At 37.5% G+C, this 27,669-nt stretch overlaps 4 protein-coding genes and 2 pseudogenes across 4 annotated transcripts; all 6 read right to left on the reverse strand.

The window, feature by feature from the left end:
* Positions 1–518: 518 nt before the first annotated feature.
* Positions 519–1,425, reverse strand: LOC109211648. The gene is made up of 2 exons (XM_019375198.1): positions 1,302–1,425; positions 519–877 (listed from the first exon to the last, which is right to left on the reverse strand). The coding sequence occupies exons 1-2, from the start codon at positions 1,423–1,425 to the stop codon at positions 519–521; spliced, it is 483 nt and encodes a 160-aa protein (XP_019230743.1).
* Positions 1,426–11,908: 10,483 nt separating this feature from the next.
* LOC109211660 (glutathione S-transferase U17-like) lies at positions 11,909–13,131 on the reverse strand. The gene is made up of 2 exons (XM_019375220.1): positions 12,740–13,131; positions 11,909–12,421 (listed from the first exon to the last, which is right to left on the reverse strand). The coding sequence occupies exons 1-2, from the start codon at positions 13,055–13,057 to the stop codon at positions 12,047–12,049; spliced, it is 693 nt and encodes a 230-aa protein (XP_019230765.1). The 5' UTR covers positions 13,058–13,131; the 3' UTR covers positions 11,909–12,046.
* A 1,436-nt stretch (positions 13,132–14,567) lies between these two features.
* Positions 14,568–15,875, reverse strand: LOC109211649 (annotated as a pseudogene).
* Positions 15,876–16,504: 629 nt separating this feature from the next.
* Positions 16,505–17,493, reverse strand: LOC109211650 (annotated as a pseudogene).
* Positions 17,494–20,362: 2,869 nt separating this feature from the next.
* On the reverse strand, positions 20,363–21,406 carry LOC109211651 (glutathione S-transferase U17-like). The gene is made up of 2 exons (XM_019375199.1): positions 20,994–21,406; positions 20,363–20,737 (listed from the first exon to the last, which is right to left on the reverse strand). The coding sequence occupies exons 1-2, from the start codon at positions 21,309–21,311 to the stop codon at positions 20,363–20,365; spliced, it is 693 nt and encodes a 230-aa protein (XP_019230744.1). The 5' UTR covers positions 21,312–21,406.
* A 637-nt stretch (positions 21,407–22,043) lies between these two features.
* On the reverse strand, positions 22,044–25,012 carry LOC109211657 (glutathione S-transferase U17-like). Its single transcript, XM_019375216.1, has 2 exons — positions 24,588–25,012; positions 22,044–22,664 (listed from the first exon to the last, which is right to left on the reverse strand). The coding sequence occupies exons 1-2, from the start codon at positions 24,903–24,905 to the stop codon at positions 22,290–22,292; spliced, it is 693 nt and encodes a 230-aa protein (XP_019230761.1). The 5' UTR covers positions 24,906–25,012; the 3' UTR covers positions 22,044–22,289.
* Between the last annotated feature and the right edge of the window lie 2,657 nt (positions 25,013–27,669).

The following is a 27,669-nucleotide window of genomic DNA, read 5'->3' on the forward strand; positions in this document are numbered from 1 at the left end:
ACCCTCCCTTCCACCACCCTCTCCCAAACTTTCATGGTATGACTTAGTAACTTTATACCCTATAGTTGTTACAATTCTGGATGTCCCCTTTGTTTTTGTACAACGGAATCGTCATACCCGCCTCCACTCATCTGGCATCCTCTTCGTCTTGAAAATAACATTAAACAGCTCAGTCAGCCACTCCAAGCCTGCTTTACCCACATACCTCCAAAATTCAACTGGAATCACGCCTGGTTCGATCGCTTTGCCCGACTCATCTTACGCATTGCTCCCACGACCTCCTACACCTTAATACGCCTACATTACCTAAAGTCTTGGTGACTCTCGGAGTGCCCCAACTCCCCTAACACGATGTTTCTATCCCCCTCTTCATTTAGAAGTCTATGAAAGTAGGACAGCCACCTCTGCTTAATTTGGGCCTCTTCCATCAATACCCGACCTTCATCGTCTTTGATGCACCTCACTTGATCCATATCACGATCCTTCCTCTCTCTCACTTTAGCTAGCCGAAATAACTTCTAGTCCCCACCTTTACCCCCCAGTTCCTCATACAACCGCCCAAACGCAGCAGTCTTAGCCTCTATGACCGCTAGCTTCGCTTCCCTCCTAACTTCCTTATATCTTTCTCTGTTCACTCTCCTCTGCTCCTCGTTAGTGCTCTCCAATAACTTAAGGTAAGCCGCTTTCTTTGCTTCCACTTTACTCTGGACCACGTCGTTCCACCACCAGTCGTCTCGGTGCCCGCTTGAGTATCCCTTCGAGACCCCTAACACCTCTCTCGTTACCTCCCTTATACAGTCCGATGTCGCCGTCCACATAACGCTAGCATCCCCACCACTCTTCCAGGCTCCATAGTCGCCAACCTTCCCTCCAACTCCTGCGCATTTTCCTTAGTTAAGACTCCCCACCTGATCCTCGATTGCCCCCGTACAAACCTCTTCTTCCTCTTTATCAAGATACCGACGTCCATCACCAGAAGCCTATGATGTGTCGCGAGGTTCTCACTCGGGATCACCTTACAGTCCTTGCATAACCCCTTATCACACCTCCTGAGGAGAAGATAATCAATTTGAGTCTTGGCCACCATACTCTAGAAAGTAATCAAATGCTCCTCCTTGTTCGGATAAATAGAGTTCACGATCACCAACTCAAAAGTTCTAGCAAATCCAACAGTGACGCACCTCCTCCGTTCCTAACCCCAAAGCAAAAGCCACCATGCACCTCACCATAGCCATCAGCAGACGACCCAATATGCCCATTGAAATCCCCTCATATAAATAACTTCTCCGTAGGCGAAATACCCCGCACCACCTCATCCAACGCCTCCCAAAATCGCCTTTTTACCTCCTCGTCCAAGCCCGCTTGCGGCGCGTAAGCGCTAATGACATTCACAGTGCTTCCTTCAACTACTAACTTAATTGCCATCAATTTGTCACTCACCCGCCTAACCTCTACCACTAACTCTCTAAGATCCTTATAAAATACCCACTCCGTTCTTGCCCTTCACGGCTCCGGAGTACCACAACTTGTACCCGTCGGCACTCCTCGCCTTCGATCCTGCCCGCCTAGTCTCCTGAACACAAGCTATACTAACCTTCCTTTTCTGGAGAATCTTCGCCAGCTCTATAGACTTACCTGTTAAAGTCCCTATATTCCACGATCCAATTCTCAGCCTATATGGACCACCTTGCTCCCCTTACCCCCTATGTGCCCCGTCCCACCCCCTGACCCTTGACTTAACCCCACCCCGCCACCCTCCCTCCCCGAGGACATGACCCTACACTGCCATTACAGACCACAGCCGCTATACCTGTCGGAGTCTATGAAAAAATAGGAATATAGCTCCACTACCAAAATGACTATACTAATTACGTACTACTACCGCTACAAATCAACAAACAGAAGAAGGAGAGAAGTAGGAGGCGGGAGGTACCAATTCCCACAAATACAACCTGAACTTTCGTCTTGGTATATTCCTGATGCTTTGAAAAACCAAAGTTCTGCCCTTGTTCCTGGTGCCTCTGCTGTCTTCCTAATGTCCCGGCGATGATGACTGACCACTACTGCCCTTGGAAATCTGAAAGGGTCCGAAAAAATGGCTGCCTCGAGTTTTTGGTGCCGCTGGTTGAGGACTGAGTGTCGTTACTAGTGTGGGTCGTGATTGTTGGAGACTGGTCTATGGTGTTTGGGTGTTTGCTGGAAGACCAGATCTAGAAAAAGGGGGGAAGAAACAGAGAGAGAGAGAGAGAGAGATCGCAGGAAGGGGGGGGGGGGGGAGAGAAGGCAGAAGGAGAGAGAAAGCAAGAAAAGAGAGAGAGACTTACCTGGGCTGCTCTACGCCGATGATGGGTCTGGACGGGAAACTGAAGGGAGGCGTGAAAAGTGAACGTTGCGAGAATGATTAAATGCGGCTAATACAACCAAAAAATGATTCAACTAGCATATGATACCAATATAGTATATAGCTATACTAATAGGGTATATAGTTGGAATGAATTGTATAATAAAATGGTATATTTGTATACTATTTGGGTACACAATACAAATTCGTCTTCTTCTCTGGTTCAACTATATTTCAACCCAAATTTCTAAAATTTACTACAAAATCTCCACCAAATTGACTAAAACTTTAGCTACAGCCTCCAATCAACTTTTCAAACTAACCAATACAGGATCGGATCAAAACAATTAAAAACTCAAACAAACCTAGAAATGAGTTTCAAGCTTCAAGGTCCGTCAATGGTGGATTTAAATTTTTGTACAATAAATCTCCAAAAACCAGCATCAAAGGTACATCTACACATCAAAGAACAATAACTAACGAATTTCAACAGTAAAACACTATAAAAAAATTAGATCTAACATTTTGAACTCATTCATATGGAGTTTCAAAAATTGATATGTTCTTCCTATGATCTACCGTTTGGTTCCTCGAACACAAAAAATACAGTTAGACAAATACTATCATTTGGGTGTTTACTAACTATTTAGTGAGAAATTCCAGATAGGTGATATTACCATAAGTAGATATTACTATATTAGAAAAAAATACAGAAGAGAGACTGTAGTTTCAGTGATTCAACCTCAGTTCGAGAAAGCAGTCATGAGGAGAGAACATTGTCATTTCACTTAGTTACATAAAAAATTCAAAAGGGTGAAGGAGACAAGAATATGCTCGATTGTGTTTTCTTTTCTTTTCTTTTTTTAAAATGGTAAAAGTTTATGCTCGATTGCTTTCAGAAAAGTTGCCATTCAAATCTCAAGCAGGTCATAGATGTCTACTGGAAGAGTTTATACAAAGTTAATAACCGGGTAAATAGTTTGGGCACATGGGTAGGAGTAGTAAATACTTTAGGCCTAGGCATTAAAGGATAAATAGTTTGGAATTGATGGGTATAAAGTGATATTTTCTCTTGATTAAATTCTTACATTTGAGAAAAAATCGTTTTAAACATTACATTACAGTTTTTAAATTATATATTTTCAGCTAATTTAAAAATTGTTATAAGTCAACAATCATAATTGAAGTATGGTTTTGAAAACTCAAACCAACTTCAGACATATTGATGGATTCAGCAAACCGCTTTTGTTCGTAGATTTCCTCCCTATTTTTAGTTAAGAAAATAGCACAAAATTGATATGTTACCACAAGTTTCCTAAGTTTCCTCATTAATTAATAATTTGAATTTTCAACTCTTTTCTAATTTTCACAATGATTCACAAATTAATGCATTTATGACAAAATGAAGGGCGCATAGAATATTTGAATTATCTTCTTCTCTGATGTTTTGATCATATTTTTCTAAATTTTATCATTAAATGGCATAAATAAAAATAGGTTAAACCTAAGTTTGTCTAAAGTTCAATTTTATCCTCAAATTTTTTCCACTGAAGACAAAGTCTGCTCATCTCTTAAATAGAAGACCCACATTATAATTTAGTTTGTACCAAAATAATGTTTCCTTTCTTATGATAAATTTTTAAACAATAAAGTAGAAAAAAGAAAGAAAAATACTTTTAAGTAGAAAAAAAACTTTGGGGCGGGGCGAGTTTATGCGAGGCTGATTGAAAATAGCAAATTTTATTATGTGGGGCAGCGTAAGTGGTTTAAAATTTTCGTAAGTTTATGCGATTTACCCCACAATCGCACCAACCCGCACTATTTGCCATGCCTAACTTTGTCCTTTGTGAATTAGATCAAGAACAAAATTCAACTAAGCTATTCGCGCGTCGAAGAGGTCATAGTTATTTTGTTGCAATTGTATAGCTCTAAGAGTGGTGGTTAGATTCAGGGGCGGTTCAAGCGTATATGGGGCCTAAGGCGAAAGTTTAATAGGAGGCCTTATTTTTTATTGTTTGTCAAAATTTTGTCAAGAGCTCCCTTTTGAGATTTTATTAAATTTCAACTTTTCTTTTCTTTTGTATTTTTGAATAACCAAATGCATATTTTCTTGTTGACATATTTATATTCTAAAAAAAAATTAAACAATATGTACAGAGTAAAATTAATAAAATAATAAATAACAAATAAAAGTAATACTAGAAAGTTAGAATGATATTACCTAATGACTGACTGATTCAAAAAGTTTGGAGACATTGATTCCAAAATATCTAGTTGTTGGCTTGTTGGAATCTTGGAGAAAGAAGGAAATCCAGTAGAAAGAATTAAGAAAATGAGCATGGAGTCTTGTGGAATGGGAATAATGAATGCTCCAAGAAGGCCTTAATAGCATGGGATAAACTATGTTTGCCAAAAACACCAGGGGGGCTCAACATAACAGATATATGCATTTGGAACAAAGCTGCTATACTTAAACACTACTGGAATTTATGCAAGAAGAAGGACAGATTGTGGGTTCAATGGGTGTGTCACACCTCCTTTTTACTTACTACACCCGCAAAGGTATAATAGAGGGAGTTATTTCCAACTTGAAGTGACAATCGAAACGGGATTATTTAATTAAAAATCAGAGTCGCCACTTGGGAGATTTATGGCGTCCCAAGTCACCAGTTCAATCCCGACCCGAGGAAATTATGACTCTGTTAACAGTCCGCGAACCAGAACTCCGAGTAAGGAATTCTGTTAACCCGGGAGAAGGTGTTAGGCATCCCGGGTTCCGTGGTTCTAGCACGGTCGCTCAACTGTTGTATTTGATTTTATCTGATTTCGAAATATGTTCTAGCTTATGTGCTTTTATTAGTAAACCGCTTTTACTTTTATTTTTATTTGATTTTTAAACGAATTGCAACGTCGTGAAAATGTGCCTCAAATCACGTCGCACCAGTGCACCCGTGATTGTTAGCACATTTCGACTTCGTTGAGATTTGGATTTGGGTCACATCAATGTGCACCCGAATTTAGGGAAGTAATATTATTAAAGTATGCGCCTAAACCACCTACGCCTTTGGCTTTGCGAGGGCCATAAAATTTTGCTAAATGGCACGCCTCGGATTCTAATCATTTTGATATAAGCAATTAATGAGGGCCCCGCAATTTGTGTGTTCTATTTGGCGAGGCTCATCTCACTTTATTATTTAAAAGCCAACCTAAAGCAAACTGGGGTTTCTATTTAATTTGTCCCTAACAAAGTCTGATTAATTATTGTTAGTAAAACATCTTACTAAGACCTTTTAACAATTTTTCTTTCGGGCCTGAACTTGGCCCAACAAAAGAAATCTCAGCCAGCTTGGTGATTGGCCTGCACTTAGGCCTAAACGAGTGAGGAAAACGTCAATTAACACTGGGCCCCAAACGGATCCAGGCCCAGATATGACTTTAAAGGGAACAATCATGTTTTGGGCCTTCAACATGGCCCAGATTATTTTATCTTCAGCCTGTGCAGAACAAGGTCGACATTTCTCCATGACAATTGTGACTTATTAACTTGATTACCCAGGCAGATTGAACTAATTAACCAATGTATTTGAAATTGAATTAAACCATTAGAGAAAGACTAAACGAAGCAGCATGCTCGATGCTGGACTCTGCCTCTGTGCTAATATCAACTCATAATCTGTTTTGGATTTAATTTATGCTAATAGTTTAATTTCTAACTAGACTTGAATCAATTGAAGACTATTAACTTCCTGGACAACTTATTAATCACAGAAGAAGTTCATCAAGTACAGGAGAGGCTTATGACCTAAATCGTTTTTACAATCATGCTTCCCTTTTATAGAACGAAATCTAATTAACAGGATATTAACATTTACCTCACTATCACTGAACAATCAATTCAAGCCTGTTAGTCTCACACAGTTCTAATTACACAATCACACCTAAATCGGAATTAAGCTACTATTGAACTATCAATATATAACAGTCCATATCAGTTCGAGACAGTCCATACGAATGGTCCAGTTATACAGTCCAGTTAACAGTCTAGTATTTACACACATACTACAAAATTGATTCAACACTTCAATACACCTATTTAACTATCAATATACCACAGTCCAAACAGCACACTTCAAGATCAAACAGATGAACATTTGTATTCCATTTCAAGCTTAATGTTACAGCAGGGCAGATTCAAATGTGTACCTGGTAATGGCAAATAAGAAAAGGAAAAGATCAGTAGCAGTGACAGTTTGCAACAGCAGCCCAGGAAGAAGTTGAAATCCAGTATTAACTCAATCAACACAGCAAGTTCAGGAATAGGATTGAAACTCCAGCAATGAACCAAAACATTAACAATTTCAAGCACCAATGCAGTCCAAAACCAAATCGATTACCCAGACTCAGTTTACAGCAATTCAAATAGACCTTAACGACTCTCTTGGCAGCTACTTCCACATATAGAACAGTATACTCGACAACCAGCTTATTTCTGATTCCAATGCTAAGATCAGTATTGCTTTGAAGGAATTTTTATGATTTTTAGACACTCTGTTTTATGCCTTTTAGAAGGGATTTAGAGGACTGCCCCCCCCCCAAAAAAAAGAACTTCCTTCTCAAGGCAAATGAGTGCCTATTTATAGGTGAGCTTAAGGTCCAATTTCAGATTTTCCTTTTACCCCTTAGTCCCTATTCTAATTTCAGTGCTTACCCCTTTTTTTCTGACTTGTTACACAAGTAACTACCTTAAGTTTATTAGAACCTACACTATAGTCCATCCTAGAAGGTTCTATGCCTATTACAATCCCTATTCTATCCTTACCCCCTTTCTAAAATTACCAAATCTGATAAAAGTACCCTTTTCCCATGCCTAAACTACCCTTTGAATCCCATGAAATTACTGACCAAGTTAAACCAGTCCATTAACTACAACCAAGCAATCTGTTCCTAAGGCTGATCAAACTAGACAAATCAGCTAATCCAGGGGTTGAAACAATTAAAATCAAATTGCAGTAAACAATTAGGAGTCGACTAACTAAACCTAAAATCAAACCACTTAAACGTGTATGCCTACTGAGAATGAAGGACGAAATTTAAGCTAGATCCTGAACATGGACTTACTAAGGTAATTAATCTAAACTAAACTAATTGATTACCATTAAACAATAACAACAGTAGAGGCTCAATTACTGAAGAAAAGAAAAATTGAAATCAAAAGTGCCCTAAAGAGTTAACGATTATCAAAACAAATTTGAACAAGCATGCAGAATCAGAACAGCATTGAACAGAACTTACCAATTTTGAGCACTCGACTGACTATGGGGCGAATTCTGACCAGCTTTTGTTGTGAATCCTCCGGGATTCTTGACACGTAACATCCCCAATCGTGTGTTTTCCAAAAGAACACACATGATTAGGGAAATTACGGTCCAAAATCCCCAAGATTTTCTGAGTTAGGGTTCTGCCGGAATTGAGATTTAAAATCTGTAATGTTCCGGGCAGATTCGAGACTAGTGGCTATGGGGGTTGGGTAGAGGAGACTCAGATGAACCTAGGGTATCAATTTGGGACCATTTGGCATACTTTAGGTCTTGGCCGGAAAATCTTCGATGGCATATTCGACAAGATCGGCTATGATTCGAGGGGAACTGAGGGCATGGTTGGACAGGGGAGGGCGAGGGGAGTCAGTGGTGTATTTTTGGTGGTCATCGGAGCATCGCCGCCGCCGGAGACGATTTCCGGCCGGCGGCGGACGGCAGAGGGGCGGTGGGGCTAGGGCGGAGGAGGGTGGAGGACGGCGGAGGCAGGCGGGGTTAAGGTTTGTACGAGGAGGATGGGGATTGTCGTTGATTTTGTATAAAGATTATTACAATTTTATTAGAAATGGAAGATCGGATCCAGACCGTCAGATTTGGGGGTATGGACGGTTACGATCGATTTGCCAAACGACGTCGTTTTTGGTTATGGGGGGGCTGGACCGGGCAGGGGACGGGTTGGGCCTGGACGTGAGCATTGTGTTTGGGCTAACTGGTTTTGGCCCAGATTTTGGTCTCCAATTAAGACCACTTTTAATTTTTCTTTTTTTTTTTCCTTTTTGTATTTTGTATTTATTTATTTTTTGATTTTATAAAATGCTAAAACAAAGCAAAGACCTAATTACCTTATTTAACTCTTAAAATTACTTATAACTCTATTTGAAGACAAATGCAATAATTAGCAATGCATAGAACTATTTTCTTGCAATTTTCTTTACATTTTATTCTAAAACTAATTAATACTAAAATTGTGAAATTAAATCCCTAAATGCCAATGCATATTTTTGGTATTTTCATATGGATCAAAATGCACAAATAAAAATGCAACAATTACCAAAGCATGCCACAAAATTCACAAAAATTTATAGAATACTAGAAAACATTGTTTCGTTTGAAATTTTAGGAATTATTGCTTAGGGCAAAAATAACGTGCTCACAGGGTGCACAGCTATTACATAAAAGGAGCACAAGTATGGGACAGTCAGCCTACACAAGCTTCATGGCTAATACAGAAGATCCTAAGAGCTAAACAGTATTTGGAGGAAGCAGGGGTAACAAATGAGGAGTTCCTGGAAGATGACAAATACTCAATAAATCAAATGTACAACAAGATGAGAGAAGAACACCCCAAAGTGCAATGGAGGAGACTGATATGTAATAACCAGGGCTGCCCAAAATGGATTTTCATTTTGTATCTTACACTACATGACAGGCTTTACACTAAGATGAGACTGAAAAAGTGGAATTTGGGATATGATACAACATGTGCATTATGTGACAATGAGGAAGAAGACATCCAACACTTGTTTTTTAAGTGTCCAGTTACTTCTCAAATCTGGCAAAAGCTACTGAATTGGCAAGGAGTCCAAAGGCAAGCTATGGGATGGAAGGAAGAAGTGGAATGGGCTGGGAAGAATGCTTCTGAAAACAGTGCATGTGCAGAAATCTATCGTATGGCCCTAGCAGGAAGTGTGTATTACATATGGCTAGCGAGGAACAGCAAAATATTCCAACAGAAAATGAGACAAGCAGCAATTATAGTAAAGCAGATCATCCAAGAGATACATTGCAAGGGGAGAAGGAGCAAGAAGTTGATGCCAATGTTGAAGCAGCAAGACTACTATCCTAGTTTATAGGAATAGAGAATATAACATCATGTATAGGCTGATAATAGTATAGTTAGATGATACAGTAGTGTAATGAAGTTTGGGGCATCTGTCCAACTTCAGAGCTTGTTTGAAATGCTGTGTAAATATTTACTTGGTAATGAAAATTTATAATTACCAAAAAAAAAAATAAGCATGAGTCATGAATAAAGAGGAAGGAAGAAGATTTGTCTTCTGGAATATGAAGAATGAGTAGATACTAGCACTAGAATTGAAACGATGGCTAGGGATTATTTGGAAGAATAAAAAGTAGAGTTGTCAAATCAAATCAAAGTGACATCTATTTTTCTACTATTTTAAACTTTAATTTATTAATATATCCAAAGTTTTTCTTTCTTTTTATATGAAAAGTACAAAATTTATACATAAATTTATATTTTAAAAGAAAAATCTACAAATCTATAAAATATAGTCCTTATTCCTAAAAAATGGGGGCCCCCAAAATTAGGGGCCTAAGGCACTTGCCTTACCCCATTCTATGTCCGGCCCTGGTTGAGTGTTGGCCAGTCAAGAACTCCCATATTCAAAAGATAAAAGTATTATAAATGAGGGTGTTGGGATGGATATGAGGGCATACCAAGAGAAATAAGATTTGGAATAAAGTTATTTGACATTACCGTGAGTTATTTGACTAGATTTGAGCCGTTCGGAGGTCGATTCGCGAGGGATGGCATTTTTGGAGTATTGAATTTTGCTCGCTTGAGGTAGGTATCTTGTCTAGCTTTGGTTGACGGTCTAGTTGCTTGATTTGTTGATGATGGCTGCATGCGAGGGTGACGTACATGCGGGGGCGATGAGCATGTATGCCTCCGAGATTTTATCCATGTCTGGTGTAGTCCTTAGGCTGTGTTATGCCTTGTTTGAATACTATGCTTCTTGTTATTGATAAGAATGGACATTGATCCTAACTCAACCCCAAAAGCTAGCTTGTGAGGTGAGGATTGCCCAAGCCATATAAGGAGACCAAGGACCTCAAATCCCTCCGATGTGGGACAACTCAACAGTTATCATGCTTTTATGTTTGTATGACCTCATGAACTTTTTGAATCATACTAGAGATCATGTGTAGGTTGATTTCCTGTTCAAGCATGATAATAGTTATTTTATGGCATATTCGCCTAATCTGAGCTACAGTAGCACACTTTGCACATCCATACACCTTAGCATGCTACTTTTCATCATTCCATGAGCATGTGATTTGATATTCGTTGTTCTTATACATGTGTTCTTGTATATGCTTTATGTATGATGGACTTGATTGACAACATGTGGGTGGTCTGTGCAAGTTGAGTTATCATAGCATGTGTGTGGTCCGTGTGATTGTGATGTTATGGTACGTGAGTTGTATGTGCAACATGTGGATAAAGATACATCTCCTAGGGTCATCCTCTTATGTTTCTCTCTTGATGACATACATGTGGTATAAGAAAACTGACCAGTGTTTGATTATTGCGTATCTTCTCTATATACAAACACCTTGGATGTATACATGATTTTATCGCATATCTTTTCTGTATGCTAGTTCTGGATGTATACATACCTCTTTATGCATTTCTTCTCTATATGCTGCTTGATTGAAGAATGGAATCACGGTATATATCTTCTCTATATGTTAATTTGTGCACATTGACTTGATTATTTACGCATATCTTCTCTATATGCAAATGTTGATGATTCATTGGTGTGAGGCGCATATTTTCTCTATATGCTGAGATGTTAAACTGCCACAACACTTGCGCCCATTTTCTCTATGTGTACTGATTGGTCGTACCTATATTTCATGCTTAGTTTCAGTATTGTTGCTCTGTACTTGCATATCTACGAATTGAGCAGGTTGTTAGGTGAGTATCATTGGCAATTCTCGCCACTACCTCGCCGAGGTTAGTCATAATACTTACTGAGTACATTGGTTGTATTCATATTTTATGCTGCACCTAGTTGTGCATATCAGGAGTTGGACCAGTTGAGCATTGTGATCTGAGCTGTGAGACTGAGGTAGAGCTGCTTTCTGATCGGAGTCCCTGTCATCTCTTCTTACCTTTTATTACTGTTGTTGTTTCAGACATTATTTTCTCTTAGCAGACTTGTATTCGTATTGTAGAGCTTATGACTCAGTGTTTCCAATTTCTGGGGATTTGTGTAATGATTTAGTATTATCCATCCTTATTTGACTTTCAGTTTCATTAATTCTGTCATTGCTATTATTTTCTGTAAATGTTATGATTGACTTGCCCTAGCAAGTGGGATTAGGCGCTATTACGACCGGTGGTGATTTGGATCATGACAAGGATATAATTGTAGCTCGTAAACAAGTTCCTTCTTGAATATCCATCAATAAGTACAAAGGGGGGGGGGGGGGGGTAGGGAAGGGAATCAAAGGCAAGAAGCAGGTAGAAAGTTGTTTTCTTCTACTACAAAGAAATTGTCCATAGCATAATTGCTAAGATGCTTCATTAGACAATCTTTATTACCCAAAAAGAAAACGAACAAATAACAAACACCATGCTTTAGTTTGCATTAGCAGCTTCTCTTTTGGCCAAATGTAACTTAAGGATTTCAACAAGTTTCTCTGGCTCCAAAATAACATCTTTAACATCTTTGTCTGCCAAGAATCTATCAGCCCATTTAACCAAGCCAGGGGTCTTTGTTACATCAAATATTTCCACTCCTAACATTATCTTTATTGCCTTTATCCAACCCAAAATGCACCCCAAAGCAATGTCTATGTAACCAATATTGTCTCCACCAAAGAAAGCTTTCTCCTTACTACACTTAACAAATGCCTCTTCTAAAGGCACCAATGCATGTTGAAGTTTCTCTTGCACTTCTGCCTTTGCCTCCTCTCCTTGTGCTTTTCCAAGATCCGACATCAAAGGTAACCACTGCAAGTTAGTATTCATTAACTTGTGTTAGCCTATATGAAATAGTCCAAGCATTGGCATGTAATACTCCAGACTTTAGACAGAGTCCCACATCGGCGAAACACAAGAGAGGGATATTGGCTATATAAGTTGACAAGTCTTAGACCCTAATGACGCGTTTTAAACCGTGAAAGCCTAGGTCCAGAGCAGACAATATCACTAGGGAGCTACCCTGTTACAGGGTAGATGCGCCCTCGAAAAATTTTGGGCGTATGTCACTGAATTAAAGTACAGAAAGATTTTTTTGATAAAAAAAGCAACAGTAGATGAAACAAATACCTTGTCATCAACGTACGCAGCCCAAAATCTGGCAACAGCACGGTCGTGTGGGTCAGAAGGTAGAATGGAGGGGGCATTAGTCCATGTCTCATCGATGTATTGGACGATGACTAATGACTCAGAGATAGGCTTGTCACCATGGATAAGGACTGGAATTTTCTTATGAACAGGGTTGGATTTAAGAAGAAGCTCACTTTTATTGGACATGTCCTCTTGAATAAACTCATAGTCGACAGACTTAACACTGAGGGCAATTAGAACTCGATTTGCAAATGGACTTGCCTGTGTACCTAGAACCTTCACTGTACTTTCTGCCATGACAAAATTATTCTTGATAATTTACTTGGTGGCTGCAAATGTTAATGAAGCATACAGCTAATCAAAGACTTATATGCACATGCAACATTGCGATTCACGTTGATGGTGGTGTTTTCAATGTTAAAAAATATTTAACTTGGCATATAGTGATAACTTAATGTATCGGTAATGCTAACTGATCTTTTAACTTGGCATATACTAATAATTTAGCATGTAGAATACTAAGATGACTTTGATATTTATTGTGAAACAAGAAAGCAACAGATTGGAACTGGTTTCAGAAAATACTAAGATGACTTTGAAATGGTCACACAACATAGCAGGCATATGGCATATGGAATACCTGTATATAGAAGCAAACTTATAATCAGAGATATATCCGGAGAGAATGGAGATTTTCTATAGAAAAAAAAGGGCAGCCCGGTGCACTAAGCTCCCACTATGCGCGGGGTCCGGGAAAGGGCCGTACCACAAGGGTCTATACTGCGCAGGCTTTCTATAGAAACAAATATTATATTTTGAACCCACAACTAATCATAGTTCAATGAGCCTGATTGAGTTGATCTGCAATTGATCTACCTAGCATGGTGATAGTTTAAGTATAATTTACTTGCATGTTGTAGAAGATGAGACATTCATCATATTTTATTACTGTAACTATTTCAAATGGGGGTTAAAGAAAGAATATGATTACATTATTCCAGTGAAATCTTTCTAGGAATCTTACCATTTTGTATAGCCATTTTGTAATAATTTTTAAAACTGCATCAATTGCAAATGGGGGCTAAACAGGACTAAGTCACATTTACTTCATTGATGTTTTTCTAAAAACTCACCATTTGTACAGAATTTCCTTATTTGCAACTATTGCAAGTGGAGGTTAATAAAGACTTAAATTACATTATTTCATTGAAGTCTTTCTAGGAATATTACATAGACCATCATTTTTAGTTTCCTGTTAATAAGGATGCATTTTCTATTCTCTGCCTCTTAATCTATTAAGTATGTAATTTTAGTTCTTAAACGAGAAAAGCTATAAAAAGGGGAGCCCGGTGGCACTAAACTCCCGCTATGCACGGATCCAGGGAAGGACCGGACCACAAAGGTCTATTGTACGCAGCCTTACCCTGCATTTCTGCAAGAGGCTGTTTCCACGGCTCAAACCCGTGACCTTCTGGCCACATGGCAACAACTTTACTAGTTACGTCAAGGCTCCCCTTAAAATGAGAAAAGCTATATGCAACATATATGTATAATGTCGATCAACATCTTGGAATTCAAACAAGGATAGTTTGTTTAGCTCATTAATAAGAACAAACTTCTTTTATTCTCAATTCTTTTAAACAAGATCCAGACCAATTCTCCATGCCTAATGAGGGGCCTAAGACATACTTTACTTAATAAGCACAGGCAAAGAAATCAGCAAAATTATTAGTTTGAAGTAGCTTTTTTCATCTCCTGATACTTCCCATAAATTCCACAAGTTTCTCAGGTTCTGAAGTAAAATCCTTTACAGCTTTCTCTGAGCAAAATCTCTATCGTACCATTCAACTAGACTAAGCGTCTTGGTCTCTTCTAGTATACTCTTTTTAGCCATTATCTCTTCTGCCTTCATCCAACACAGTCAACAATGTTATCAAGGTAAGGACCTCATATAGTAGTTTCCAATAGATTTATGGTCTCATCAATCATACATCTGTAGTTTATTGTGTTGTCGAGTCCTCGGTGAAGGACTCAACTTTCCGGACAGTTAACTCGATTCTTAGCAATTATTAGCCAAATTATCAATAGATAACAAGGTTTTACTTTCGCTTTAGTTTGTGATTGCAATTGGACGTTACCAACTTTGCGTATTCACAGATTTAATTTGTCAAAAAGTTAAGCACATTGAAGCCAAGTAAACAAGTTTCTTTATTGACCATCAAGAGTTACAGGCAGAAAGTTGCTGTTTTATACAGCAAAGATTGTCTATAGCCAAGGTGAATTCAACAGGCAATCCTTATTCCTTATTAAACCAGAAAGAAACGAGAAATGAAGAACATCATGCCTTAGTTTGCGTTAGCAGCATCTCTTCTGGCCAGCGTAACTTGGCGATTTCAAAAAGTTTCTCTGGTCCCAAAATGGCATCCTTAACAGCTTTCTCTGCCAAGAACCTATCAGCCCATCCAACCAAGCCGGGGGTTTTCGCTCCATCGAATATTTCCGCTCCTAAAATCAACCTTATTGTCTTTATCCATCCCAAAATTCAACCCAAAGCAATGTCTAAATAACCAATATTGTCTCCACCAAAGAAAGCTTTCCCTTTGCTACACTTAACAAATGCCTCTTCTAAAGGCACCAATGCTTCTTTTAGTTTCTCTTTCACTTCTCTCTTTGCTTCATCTCCTTGTGCTTTTCCGAGCTCCGACATCAAAGGAAACCACTGAAAGTTATTCATTAACTTTTGTTAGCTTGAATGAATAGATTCTCAACCAATGCAACAGTAAATGAAACCCAATACCTTTTCATCAATGTAGGCAGCCCAAAACCTGGCAATAGCACGATCGTATGGATCAGAAGGGAGAATGGAGGGGCCATTAGTCCATGTCTCGTCGATGTATTGGACGATGACTAGGGACTCAGAGATAGGCTTGTCACCATGAATGAGAACTGGGATTTTTTTATGAACAGGGTTTGATTTAAGGAGAAGCTCACTTTTATTAGACATATCCTCTTGAATAAACTCATAGGCCACAGACTTAACATTGAGGGCAATTAGAACTCTAATCACAACTGGACTTGCCTGTATACCTAGAACCTTAACATTATTTGCTGCCATGAGTAAATGTTCTTGATAATTACTTATTTACTTGGTGGCTTCATATGAAATGATGCACACAGCTAATCAAGTACTTATATGCTTTGGAAACATAGCAATTCACGCTGAGGTTGGTATAACTAATGCTAAATACTTGTTTAACTTGGCATATTCCAATAACTTAGCATAAGAAGAATACTAATATGACTTTGTTTTTGTTTTGCAAACAAGGAAGCAATTGATTTGGACTGGTTAGTACTAAGATGACTTTGACATGGTCACACATCATTGCTGGCCTATGGCATATGGTTTCATCAGATATAACATACAACGAAGCGATTTTAACTACAAGACACATCATCTTTCATCTTGTTGAATATAAAGAGACATAACTAAAATCTACGTTGCTCGGATATAGGTGCAGCCGTTGAGTGCAAATAGAGAGTGCAGATCTGCAGCATTTATTTATAATGTAGATCAACATGTAGGAATGTCAAACAAGGAATGTTTGTTCCATTCATTAATAAGATCAAACAGTTTTTATTCTCACAAATTTTAAACAAGATCTAGGACCAAATCCTCCCTTCCTATGGAGGGGACCTAAGACACCCTTTACTTAATAGGCACAGGCAAAGAAATCAGCAACATTATTAATTTGAAGTAGCTTTATTCAAATTATAATACTTCCGATAAACTTCTGCAAGTTTCTCAGGCTCTGGAATGAAATCCTTTACAACTTTGTCTGAGCAAAATCTATCATCCCATTCTGCTAGGCTAGGCATCTTGGTTTCATCTAGTATCTTCATTTCATCGATTATCTCTTGTGCCTTTACCCATCCTAGTAAACTCCCAAGAACAATGTCAATGTAACCGATGCTATCGCCACCAAAGAAAGGTTAGCCTTTGCTGATCTTGACAAAAGCTTCCTCCAGCATCAAATTCCCTTCAGATATTTTCTCCAGCATTGCTGCCTTTGCTTCTTTTCCTTCCGCTTTCCTAAACTCCAGCGCCAATGGAAACCACTGCACCCATAATCTCAGGGTTTAATTGAGAATCCAGTACACAAACTGATTATCAAGAAACGGAAAGGGGGAAACCAAGAACAAACTTTGATGAACTTAACTATTAGTCCAAACAACTTTTCGAGTATGGTAAAGTTCAGCTACTTTAATATGACATGAATAGTTCAGTGTCATTACTGTTACAAGTAGTAAAAGTCAGTGATTATTAGTGAAATATCATAGAGTTTAAATACGAGTCCAAACAAATTAAAAAGTTTTCCCTTTAGGATGTGGTATCTATTATAAAATAAGTCTTACCTTTTCATCAATATAGGCTGCCCAAAACCGTGCTATAGCACACGATCATAGGAATCAGAAGGAAGAATAGATGGACCATTCGGCCAAGCTTCATCGATGTATTGAAGGATGACAAGGGACTCACAGATAGGCTTTTCATCATGGAATAAGATGGGGATTTTCTTGTAAACAGGGTTGGATTTGAGGAGCAGCTCACTTTTGGGTAACAAAATTTCTTGTATAAACACAGGATCAATAGACTTTATTTTGAGGGCTATTTCAACCCGGTTCACGAGAGGGCTTGCCCATACTCTTAGTAGCTTTACATTACCTGCTGCCATGACTGACTTCCTCAACAACTAATATTGAAGGAATGACTAATGAGCAGAATACATCACTCTTATAACAGATATCAGTCAGCATTTGATGCCTTTTGCACATAAGTGCTTTCCAGTAAATTATGCCGGTTTGTCCTTGCCACCAAATAAACAATGTAGGTTGACACAACATGTGGTACAAGGTTTTCATATTGATGTAAAATATCAAGAACACTTTTGGCATCTTCTTCTTTGTAAAAGGGATCTTATAGGCCATAAACTTAAAACTTCTTCAGCCGCTTTCTATATTGCTGCCTATTTTGATTCCTCAGCCTTTGTATGATACTATGCAAGATAGGAAACCACTAGTCACCAAGAGAAAGAGAGAAGTAATCGAGGGTAACAAACTTCAAGTTAAAAGTCTTATTCTTCTCATGGTCTCAACATCTCCACAACCTGATACATAAAGATGCTTCAAATATGGCTACAATATTCAACTATAGTGCAATCTAGATTTTTCATGGAATCAGAAACATCCATTAGATATTCCAAATTACCTCTCAATTGATTTAGCTAACGGTCACAAATGCTGCCAAAATGGGAGGAGGGTGGGGTTTGTTTAACTTTTCATTCCGTTAAGTTAGTTTTATCTTGTTGGAGAAATAGAGTACTACATTTCACAGATGTTATAAAATGTCATAGGTGCATTTTCACATGTCGCAGAAGATGAGCCATTTTTCACACATGTTAAAGCTACGACTGTAGCAAGTGGGGGATAAGAAAGACTGATACATTATTCAATTGAAGCTTTCCTAGAATCATACCATTTGTACAGCCATCTTTTGGTAAGTATACTTTAGAACTGCTTCTATTGGAAATGGGGCCTATAAAGGACTACTATAAAGGACTACGATTACATTACGAGGGTGTTTAGATTGGATTTTTAAGCTGGTCAAATCAGCTTTTAAGCTCTTTTTAGCTTTTTTCGGTGTTTGGCAAAGTCAAAAGATGCTTAAAACAGGCCAAAAGCAATAAGTTGGTGAACCCCAAAGTTATTTCTGCTGAAAAACCACTTTTTTAGCCAATCCAAACGGGCTCTATGTCTTTCTAGGAGCAGCTCACTTTTCTCAGACACACTTGAAGTAGCTTTCTTTATTCATCTCCTGATACTTCCAATAAATTTCCACAAGTTCCTCAGGTTCTGGATTGATATCCTCTACAACATGGTATTAGCAAAATTCCTCATACCATTCTACTAGGCTAGGCGTCTTGGTTTTGTCTAGTATCTTCATTTCAGCCATTATGTCTTCTGCTTTCACGCAACACAGGAAACTCCCTAGAATAATGTCAAGGTAACCAATTCTATCTCCACATAAAAAAGGTTTACCTTTGCTGATCTTGATAAAAACTTCCTCCAGCAGCAAATCTTCTTCTTAGTTTCTCTAGCATTGATCCCCTTTGCTTCCTTTCCTTCAAAGGAAAATTCCAATACAATGATTTCAAGAAGATAACAACAACAACTACCCAGTAAAATCCCACTAAGTGAGGTATGGGGAGGGTAATGTGTACGCAGACCTTACCCCTACCCGATAGGGCAGAGAGGCTGTTTTCGATAGACCCTCGGCTCAGAAAGACGGAAATAGAAAACAAGAAAAGACAACTCATTAGTAACTCCAGGAGAAACCGTAATAGTAACAGAAGCATAACAACCAAAAGATGAATGACATGCAATAACAGTAACCAGTATCTAAGGCCCGGGGCTAAGATAAACAGCAAGTATAGTGTGTATTCAACATAAACTTCAAGCCATCTAAGATCAACCCTAATCCAACCCCGCCTCACCCCCGGTATGAAGTAAGGAAAGTTCTACTACCTCCTAACCTAGAACCCTAATGTTTGACCTCCAGACCTTCCTATCAAGGGCCATGTTCTCGGAAATCTGCAGTCGTACCATGTCCTGCCTGATCACCTCTCCCCAATACTTCTTAGGCCTCCCTCTACCTCTTCTCGTACCCACCACGGCCAACTGCTCACACCTCCTTACCGGTGCCTCAAGGCTTCTCCTCTGCACGTGCCCGAACCATCTGAGCCTAGCTTCCCGCATCTTGTCATCCACAGGGGCCACGCCCACCTTCTTCCGAATATCTTCATTCCTAATCTTGTCTATCCTAGTGTGCCCGCACATCCACCTCAGCATCCTCATCTCTGCTACCTTCAATAGACGCTAGCTTATGTATAGTCCAAACAACATGTCCTTGCCTTTTCATCTATTTATGGGATCAGAGGGAATAATGGAGGGACCATTCTTCAGTATTTGATGATTCTTGATCATAAGAGCTATCTTGCAAAATATGCCAGTTTGTAAAGGCATCTTATAGACCATAAAACTCAAAAACTACATCCTTCTGTAACATCAGTTTAGTTTTTCTTTCATCCTTTTTTTTTTCTTTTGTTTCCTTCTCCTACACATCCAGCATAATCCTACCATGAAGTTAGTATTTTAGTACTTTTTGTTTTAATCTTATACTATGATAATCAAATATCTATGTTATTGCTATCTTGCATAATGCTTTGGTGTTTGTACTTTGTAACTGTAAAATTACCAAGATATTGTTCCGGGGCTTGATCAAGTTGTTCTACACATGTCAGTTCTAGATGATTAAAACACAATCTTATTCAGTTCATTCATAGGAGTAACAATCATTCCCAATTTGTCGAATTAGATCTTGTAAAGCCTTTTGATCATTTTCAAGTACATTCATAGAAGCAGGATCAAGTTTCTACACATATTATTCCAAAATTCATCTTCAAGTGAAATTAGAAATTTATGGCCAAACACTGATTTTTTTTTTTAAAAAAAAAAGTGAAAAGAAATTCATGGCCAAATGGGCTCTTAATTTGTGTTTGAGGCAGCTTTTAGCATTTCAAACTTCTTGAAACCTTCAGCAAGTTTCTCAGATTCTGGTATGAAATCCTTTACTGCTTTGTTTGCACAAAATCTTTCAGTCCATGCCACTAATTGAGGAATCTTGGTTTCATCAAATATTTTGGTGGAAGTCAAAATCTCTTCAGCTTTAAGCCATCCCAATAAACTCCCAAGAATAATGTCAAGGTAACCAATGTTATCTCCACTAGAAAAAGATTTGGCTTTGCTACAACTGATAAAAGCTTCCTCTAGCAGCAATGTCCCTTCAACCAATTTGTCTCTTGCCGCTGCCTTTGCTTCTTCTCCTTCTGACTTTCTATACTCTGCTGTTAAAGGAAACCACTGCATACAACTTTCTTGATTTAGATGATAAGATAATTATCAACATGAATAGGAAAAAAACTATACATCTAAGGTCCTGGTTGCAATTTCACATCAAAATTTACGATATTAAATATTCTTCTGTTGTATAGTAAGCAGGAAAATTAGGCATACTTGTAGATGAAAACTCTGCTTGGATTCAAACAGCAAAATCAAAAAGGGAAAAAAAAAAGAGAAGGGGGTGCAATAAGAGGCTGATTGTATAATGAAAACTTACTTTTTCATCAATATAGGCTGCCCAAAACCGGGCAGTGGCACGTTCATAAGGATCAGAAGGAAGGATGGAGGGGTTATTAGGCCAAGCTTCATCGATGTATTGCACGATGAGGAGAGACTCACATATAGGCTTTTCAGCATGGAAGAGAACTGGGACTTTCTTATTAACAGGGTTTGATTTGAGGAGAAGCTCACTTTTCTTGAACGGATCCTCTTCCATGAATTCATGGTCGATGGACTTCAAGCCAAGAGCCATTTGAACCCGATTCACAAAAGGACATCCGTGTTTTCCCAAAAGCTTTACATTGTTGGTTGCCATAGCCAACTATGAACTAGGAAGTAAATCAATTTAACACAGAATTAGGTACTCTTTTATGATGGTCTAAAGGTCATGGACAGTTTTGGAGTTAAATATGCCCCCTTAGACCTCTTCAGATAAACAATGCAGGAATCAACAAGATTCTCTTTGCCGGCGAAAGCAATATTAAGCATGTATGTCAAACAAAGTAATCATAAAGACGGCAAGATGTATCGCTATATGTGTCATGAATCTAGTTCTTTTTCATTTTTGGCCTATAGTTTTTCATAATTTTACTGAATCACAAGATGAGTGGAATCTGAATCTTCAATTATAGTCGGATAATAAGCTAGTATACTATAATCTGAATCTTCAATTAGAGTCGGACATTATACACGTATATAAGAGAAAGAACGAAATCACTTTTTACCAGCACCACAAGAGTTAATTCCTTGTCCTAACTTAGAGGGTGTTTGGATTGGCTTTTGAGCTGGTCAAATCAACTTTTAAGTTCTTTTTAGCTTTTTCTAGTGTTTGGAAAGCTAAAAACTGCTTAAAACAAGCCAAAAGCAGTAAGCTGGGCAATCCCAACTTATTATTTTTTGGCTTAAAAGCTATTTCTGCTGAAAAGCCACTCCTTTTTAAGCCAATCCAAACGGGCTCTTAATGTTCACTGCTGCTTAAGGCACCCCATCAAGATTTTCCATACATTTCAGCTCTGTTATTGTTCGTCAATTTCTGAATACAGTTCGATAAACAACATTTTCAGTTTCAAAAAACTGAAATAAACATCAAATAGGCACCGTTTAGAATTAATCAACGCACACAAGTTCTTGGCTTTCATGCACTCATTTCTGAATAGTTAATTTATTACATATTTTAGGCTCCTTCGAATATCAAAATGTTGTTCTCATCATATATCCTCTTAGCTAGAGATCGAAAATAATTACCAAGACTTGAAAGTCTAAACAAATCTTGGAAGAAGACAACCATACAAATTTAGCTAGATGCTTGGGCTCTAATTTTGGCCAGAATGACCTTAGCAGCCTCAGCAAGCTTATCAGTTGAAGGCATGACATCTTTGACAGAACTATCTGCACAAAAGTCTTCAGCCCATTTGTATAAACCTGGAGTCTTGGCTTCATCAAGCAGCTTTACATTGTTCAACTTCTCAGTCACCCTCATCCAGCCCAAAAAGCAGCCAAGGGCAATGTCCAAGTATCCGATCTTGTCTCCACCAAAGAACTTCTTGCCTTTGCTGCAATTCTTGAAGGCACCTTCCAATAACACCAGCCCTTCGACCACCGGTTCCATTGCTGCCTTTTGTGCATCCTCCCCTTGGGCCGCCGCTATGCCACGCATTGCTGGAAACCACTGCAGCATCAATGAAAATGTCAGTACTACCCATGGCGGGATCAGGAATTCTAATGGAAATCTATTTAACGAAGGACATTAAATTGAACTCCGCCCCTTCAATGCATGTAGTCCCACCCCTGAATAGTACTGCAACTGATAAGGAAAACATGAACCCCACAGAGAATGAATATTTAGCCTATCTAAATGAAATGCAAAACACTATTACAAGTGCTCTTTGTTTTTGCTCTTTTGCAAAAATGTCCTTGAATATGGTACATACAAGAGGGGTTGCTCTGATGGTAAGCAGCCTCCACTTCCAACCAAGAGGTTGTGAATTCGAGTCTCCCCAAAAGCACGGTGGGAAGTTCTTGGAGGGAAGGATGTCGGGGGTCTATTTGGAAACAGCCTCTCTACCCCAGGGTAGGGGTAAGGTCTGCGTACACAGGGTTGTTGTTGTTGTTGTTGTCCTTGAATATGGTACATAAACTTAACAACCCATTAGATGCAACTAGTTTTTACTGAATTCTCTCATTATAGTGGTTACTAGTTCAATTTAACAGTTTCAAAAGAGCTATAATAATAATAATAAGATTACTGGAACAACAAAATTCTGATCCATAAAAAGGTGTACAATTTTTTCTTTTCCTCTTTTCACAATATTTTTTATCTCCATTATGCCAAAAGGACAGAAAGCAAACAACTTAATAAGACTAGGAGACTAGCTTAGATCTTGTATCTCAAGAGCCTTCAGAAGAAGAGATCTCACAGAAGAAACCGAAATTATTTTGTACAGAGAAATATTATTTGTGGTAAAATCATTTTCTATTGTTTGGTAATTTCTTTTCTTTAAGGTCACATTTATGCACAGAAGACATTTTCCTTTACAACAAGGACAACCCACTATAATCCCACCAGTGGGGTCTGGGGAGGGTAGTGTGCACGCAGACCTTACCCCTACCCTGGAGTAGAGAGGTTGTTTCCGATAGAACCTCGGCATCCCTCTCTCCAAGAACTCCCCACCTTGCTCTTGGGCTGACTCGAACTCACAACCTCTTTCCCTTACAAAATGTTAACTTTTACTTGGTTCAGTCAACAGTTAGAGAATATTTTCAAGTTTTGATACCTAAAAATATCTCCTAAACACTATCCTTGTACCCTGTCCTTCGCCCTTGTACAATTACCACAGATATTTTCCATTATAAAATATTTCATATGAATAACACTTTCCTCCTTCTAAACTACACCTAAAAGAAAATATGACAGGCTAGAATGGATTTACAGCCTACCAATCCACAAAATATTTACAATTTGGAAATCATTATCATACTAATTGCTCAAGACTCGTGATTAACAACCTAATAGTCCATAAGGTACTTACATTAATTATACAGTAGATGTTATTATCATGATAATGGTTCAAGAGTCACAACTATTACACACACATAAAGACAGAAACTTTACCACACTGAAAATGACAAGCTAAGACACTAAACGTCCAGAACTAGTGATATTATCCGCTTTAAGCCTAGTTCTGTACGGCTTTAATACGCAACACTAAGATCTAAGGTTAACTTCCTTACATCCAACACAACACTATCTCTCCTATGTTTTGGCTGATTGCGATTTGCCTAGGGTGTTACATGACAGTGTTTGTATTAATTAGAGCAAATAAAGGGTAACCCGGTACACTAAGCTCGCGCTATGCACGGGATCCTGGAAGAGCCGGACCAAAAGGGTCTATTGTACGCAATCTTACACTATATTTCTACAAGAGACTGTTTCCACGGCTTGAACCCATGACTCACTGGTCACATGGCAACAACATTACCCGTTACACCATGTCTCCCCGGTAACCAACCACCATAAAAACAACTACATAATGGAAATTTTTCCAAAATAAAGATCAAAGTATAATTATCAAGTAGAGAAAATTGAGCACACCTTATCGTCGATATAAGTAGCCCAAAATCGGGCAATAGCACGATCATAAGGATCAGAAGGGAGAATAGAGGGACCAGAATTCCAAACTTCATCAATATACTGAACAATAATGAGAGATTCACAAATGGGCTTCCCATCATGAATTAGAACTGGGATTTTCTTGTAAACTGGGTTTGATTTAAGGAGAAGTTCACTTTTAGCACCAAATTGTTCCTCCAAAAAATCATAGGCCACAGATTTTATGTTAAGAGCAATACGTGGCCTCATAACATATGGACTAGGCCATGCTCCTAATACTTTCACATCATTTCCAGCCATGATATATCAAAGCAAAATATCAGAAACAGAATTCAGTTGAATGACAGAAATAAAGAAGCTACAATGGTGTTTCTTAACAGTATTGAGTAAGTGTTTGGGATATAAATAATGGTGGGTGGGAGTAACAGCTAAGGGTAGATGAGAAATTAAAGTCTTTAAAATATGGTGGGAACCGGGGCAGAGCTAGAAGCCCGGGTACGAGTTCGGCCGAACAAAATAGTTTTTCTTCAATAATATATTTGTGTTAAGAAATTTATTAAATATATAGAAATACTAAATTCAAAAACAACAAAATTATCGTCGGTCTAATATTTAGAACACATAAAGTTAAAATATTGGCTCCGCCTCGAATGTGTGGGTAATTAGAACACTATTAAGAGGTGTAGGTAGGAGGTAAAAGTTAGGAGAGGACTTTAGTTTCTCGAAATTAAGTACAATATTGTTTCTCTATTTGTTGTTAGATTCTGTCTGACCATGCAAAATTGTCGACACTACTTTTCACACTAGGAACTAAAGAGTATTGTCTATTTGGCCAGCGAGATTATTATCATTATTCGAATTTTAATAACGATAAAAATGTTAAGTGACTTTTGCGTTAGCCTAAATTTTTGGCGGCGAAAGTTATTAGGAGAGCTGTATTAATTCTTAGTGATCAATAGAGAGAAAATTATTATTCCTAAGTAATTTTCTTTTCATTTATCAAAGTTTTGATAAGTAAAGGTTACGAGACACTGGGTGGATGTAGTGTAAAGATATATTTGAGTGTATCCAATATTTTTTGATACAAAATATAAATAATATGTATGTAAAAAGTCAACAAATTTTTAAAAAAAAAAAAACTTACATTATAAACCTAATTTTAAAAGTATAATAGGTTCATTGAAATAAACCCATTAAATTAAAATTTTAAATCCTCAATTTGAAAATAGCATGTGTACTTAATAAAATAATTGAGATATACCGGTCTAGGAACCACAGTTATATAATAAAAAGATATTCTCTCCATCGCAATTTATGTGGCACTCTTTTCTTTTTAGTCAATTTCCAAAAAACCCTTACTTTTAAAAATAATTTATCTTTAAAATTTTTACTTTATTTTAGTGATTTAATTTATAATCACACAAATATTTATATTTTATTTTAATTACATTTGAAAAAATTGTATTTTAAAAATTTATGTCGAATCAAATACCGTCACATTAATTAGGATGGAGGGAGTACAAGCAAATGTATTGTAGAAAAATGGAGGTTGTTAAGCTTTATGGCCAAGAACTGACCACGTTAGCTTCTTCCCCACTGTGCCTGTGATGTTTTTCTAGAAGAAGTGGAACCTTACTATATCATAAAATAGGATATATTCTGCTCAATAAAATTGAATCTTGGATATATCAAAAGAACAAAAAAAAAAAAAAAAAAAGGAAAGAGTTTGACACGGCCACACGAAAGTACTTAATTCATTTTGTGTTCACATCAAACTAATCAACGAAACCAAAAGAATCAAAACTCTAATGAGAATATATATCTAATCATGATTAAGTAGCAAAACACTTAAAGTAAATTATGTGGCGCCCAGTTTTGCGCTACCCATTGAATTTGTACACACTTTTAAATTTTTTTAATTAATATCCAATTTTTAGGTAACTTCACATACATAGACTTTTCTCTTCTACTTCGTTGCAACTTTTTTTTTTTGTGCTTAGAGTTTTCTTCTTCTTCTTCTTCTTAATTTCAAAATGAAGTTGTTAAATTTGTTGTTATTTTGACGATTTAATGATTGGGGTTTATTCTTTATGATGTTTGAAAGCTATGTTTTAAATGTTAGCTCATTTGGAGTAGATTTGAGCGTGGAATCCTATGTTAGATTGTTAAAAGAACAAGTTTGTGTTTCAGAACTTAAGATTCGAAATCTCTGCATTGAAAAGATTGAACTACTTAAGATTCGAATTTCTAAAGTTGTATTTGAATGATAGAAGAACTTAAGATTTGATTTTTGAAGTTGCATTGAAGAGATTGAACTAATTAAGATTCAAAATTTTGAAGTTGCATTTAAAAGAAAGAAGAAGTTTAGATTTGATTTCTGAAGATACAATGAAGAGATTGAACTACTTCAGATTCGAGCGGGTACACTTTATAAAAATTTGTGTAATTCATATTACTTTAATGGTGGACCCAGAAATGAGTATATATGGAATGCCCCAATTTCAATTTGGATCATCTCAGCCCATTTTATTTAGAGTGGGCCACCCAATAAATGTCCAACCAAGTTTTGCTTGAGTTATGGCATCTTCAAATGCAATCTGCAAGCAAGTAGTATAATTTAATTAAATAAAATCTTAATCCTATTTCTGAATAAATTCATAAAAGATTTGCAGCCTTATGCAAATGAAACAAGTAGGAAATATATAATGAGATGATTGAAAAATGTAGCTTTTTATGCATGATTTGGCAATACTGAGAAATGTACAGGGATCATTTATTTATTGTTATCCTTATCAAATTCTTTATTGCACTTCAATCTCGTAAGATCACAACAAATCCTCATAGGTCCTTTGCATCTTCTTCCTTGTTTCTCTCAGCTTAATGAAAGAATGTCAAATGATAAAAGAACATTAAATCTGATTAAGATCTCAATTAATTATATTCCTAAACCATAGGAAATTTAAGGGGGGTATGAGATGTTTTATCCATAAGAGATTGTAATACTCCCTCCTGAATCTATTAATTTTTACCAAGATGTTATGTTAATTAGAGCACAAGTTTTGTA

Source organism: Nicotiana attenuata, unplaced genomic scaffold (genome assembly GCF_001879085.1).
Source record: "Nicotiana attenuata strain UT unplaced genomic scaffold, NIATTr2, whole genome shotgun sequence".
Classification (NCBI taxonomy): Eukaryota; Viridiplantae; Streptophyta; class Magnoliopsida; order Solanales; family Solanaceae; genus Nicotiana; species Nicotiana attenuata.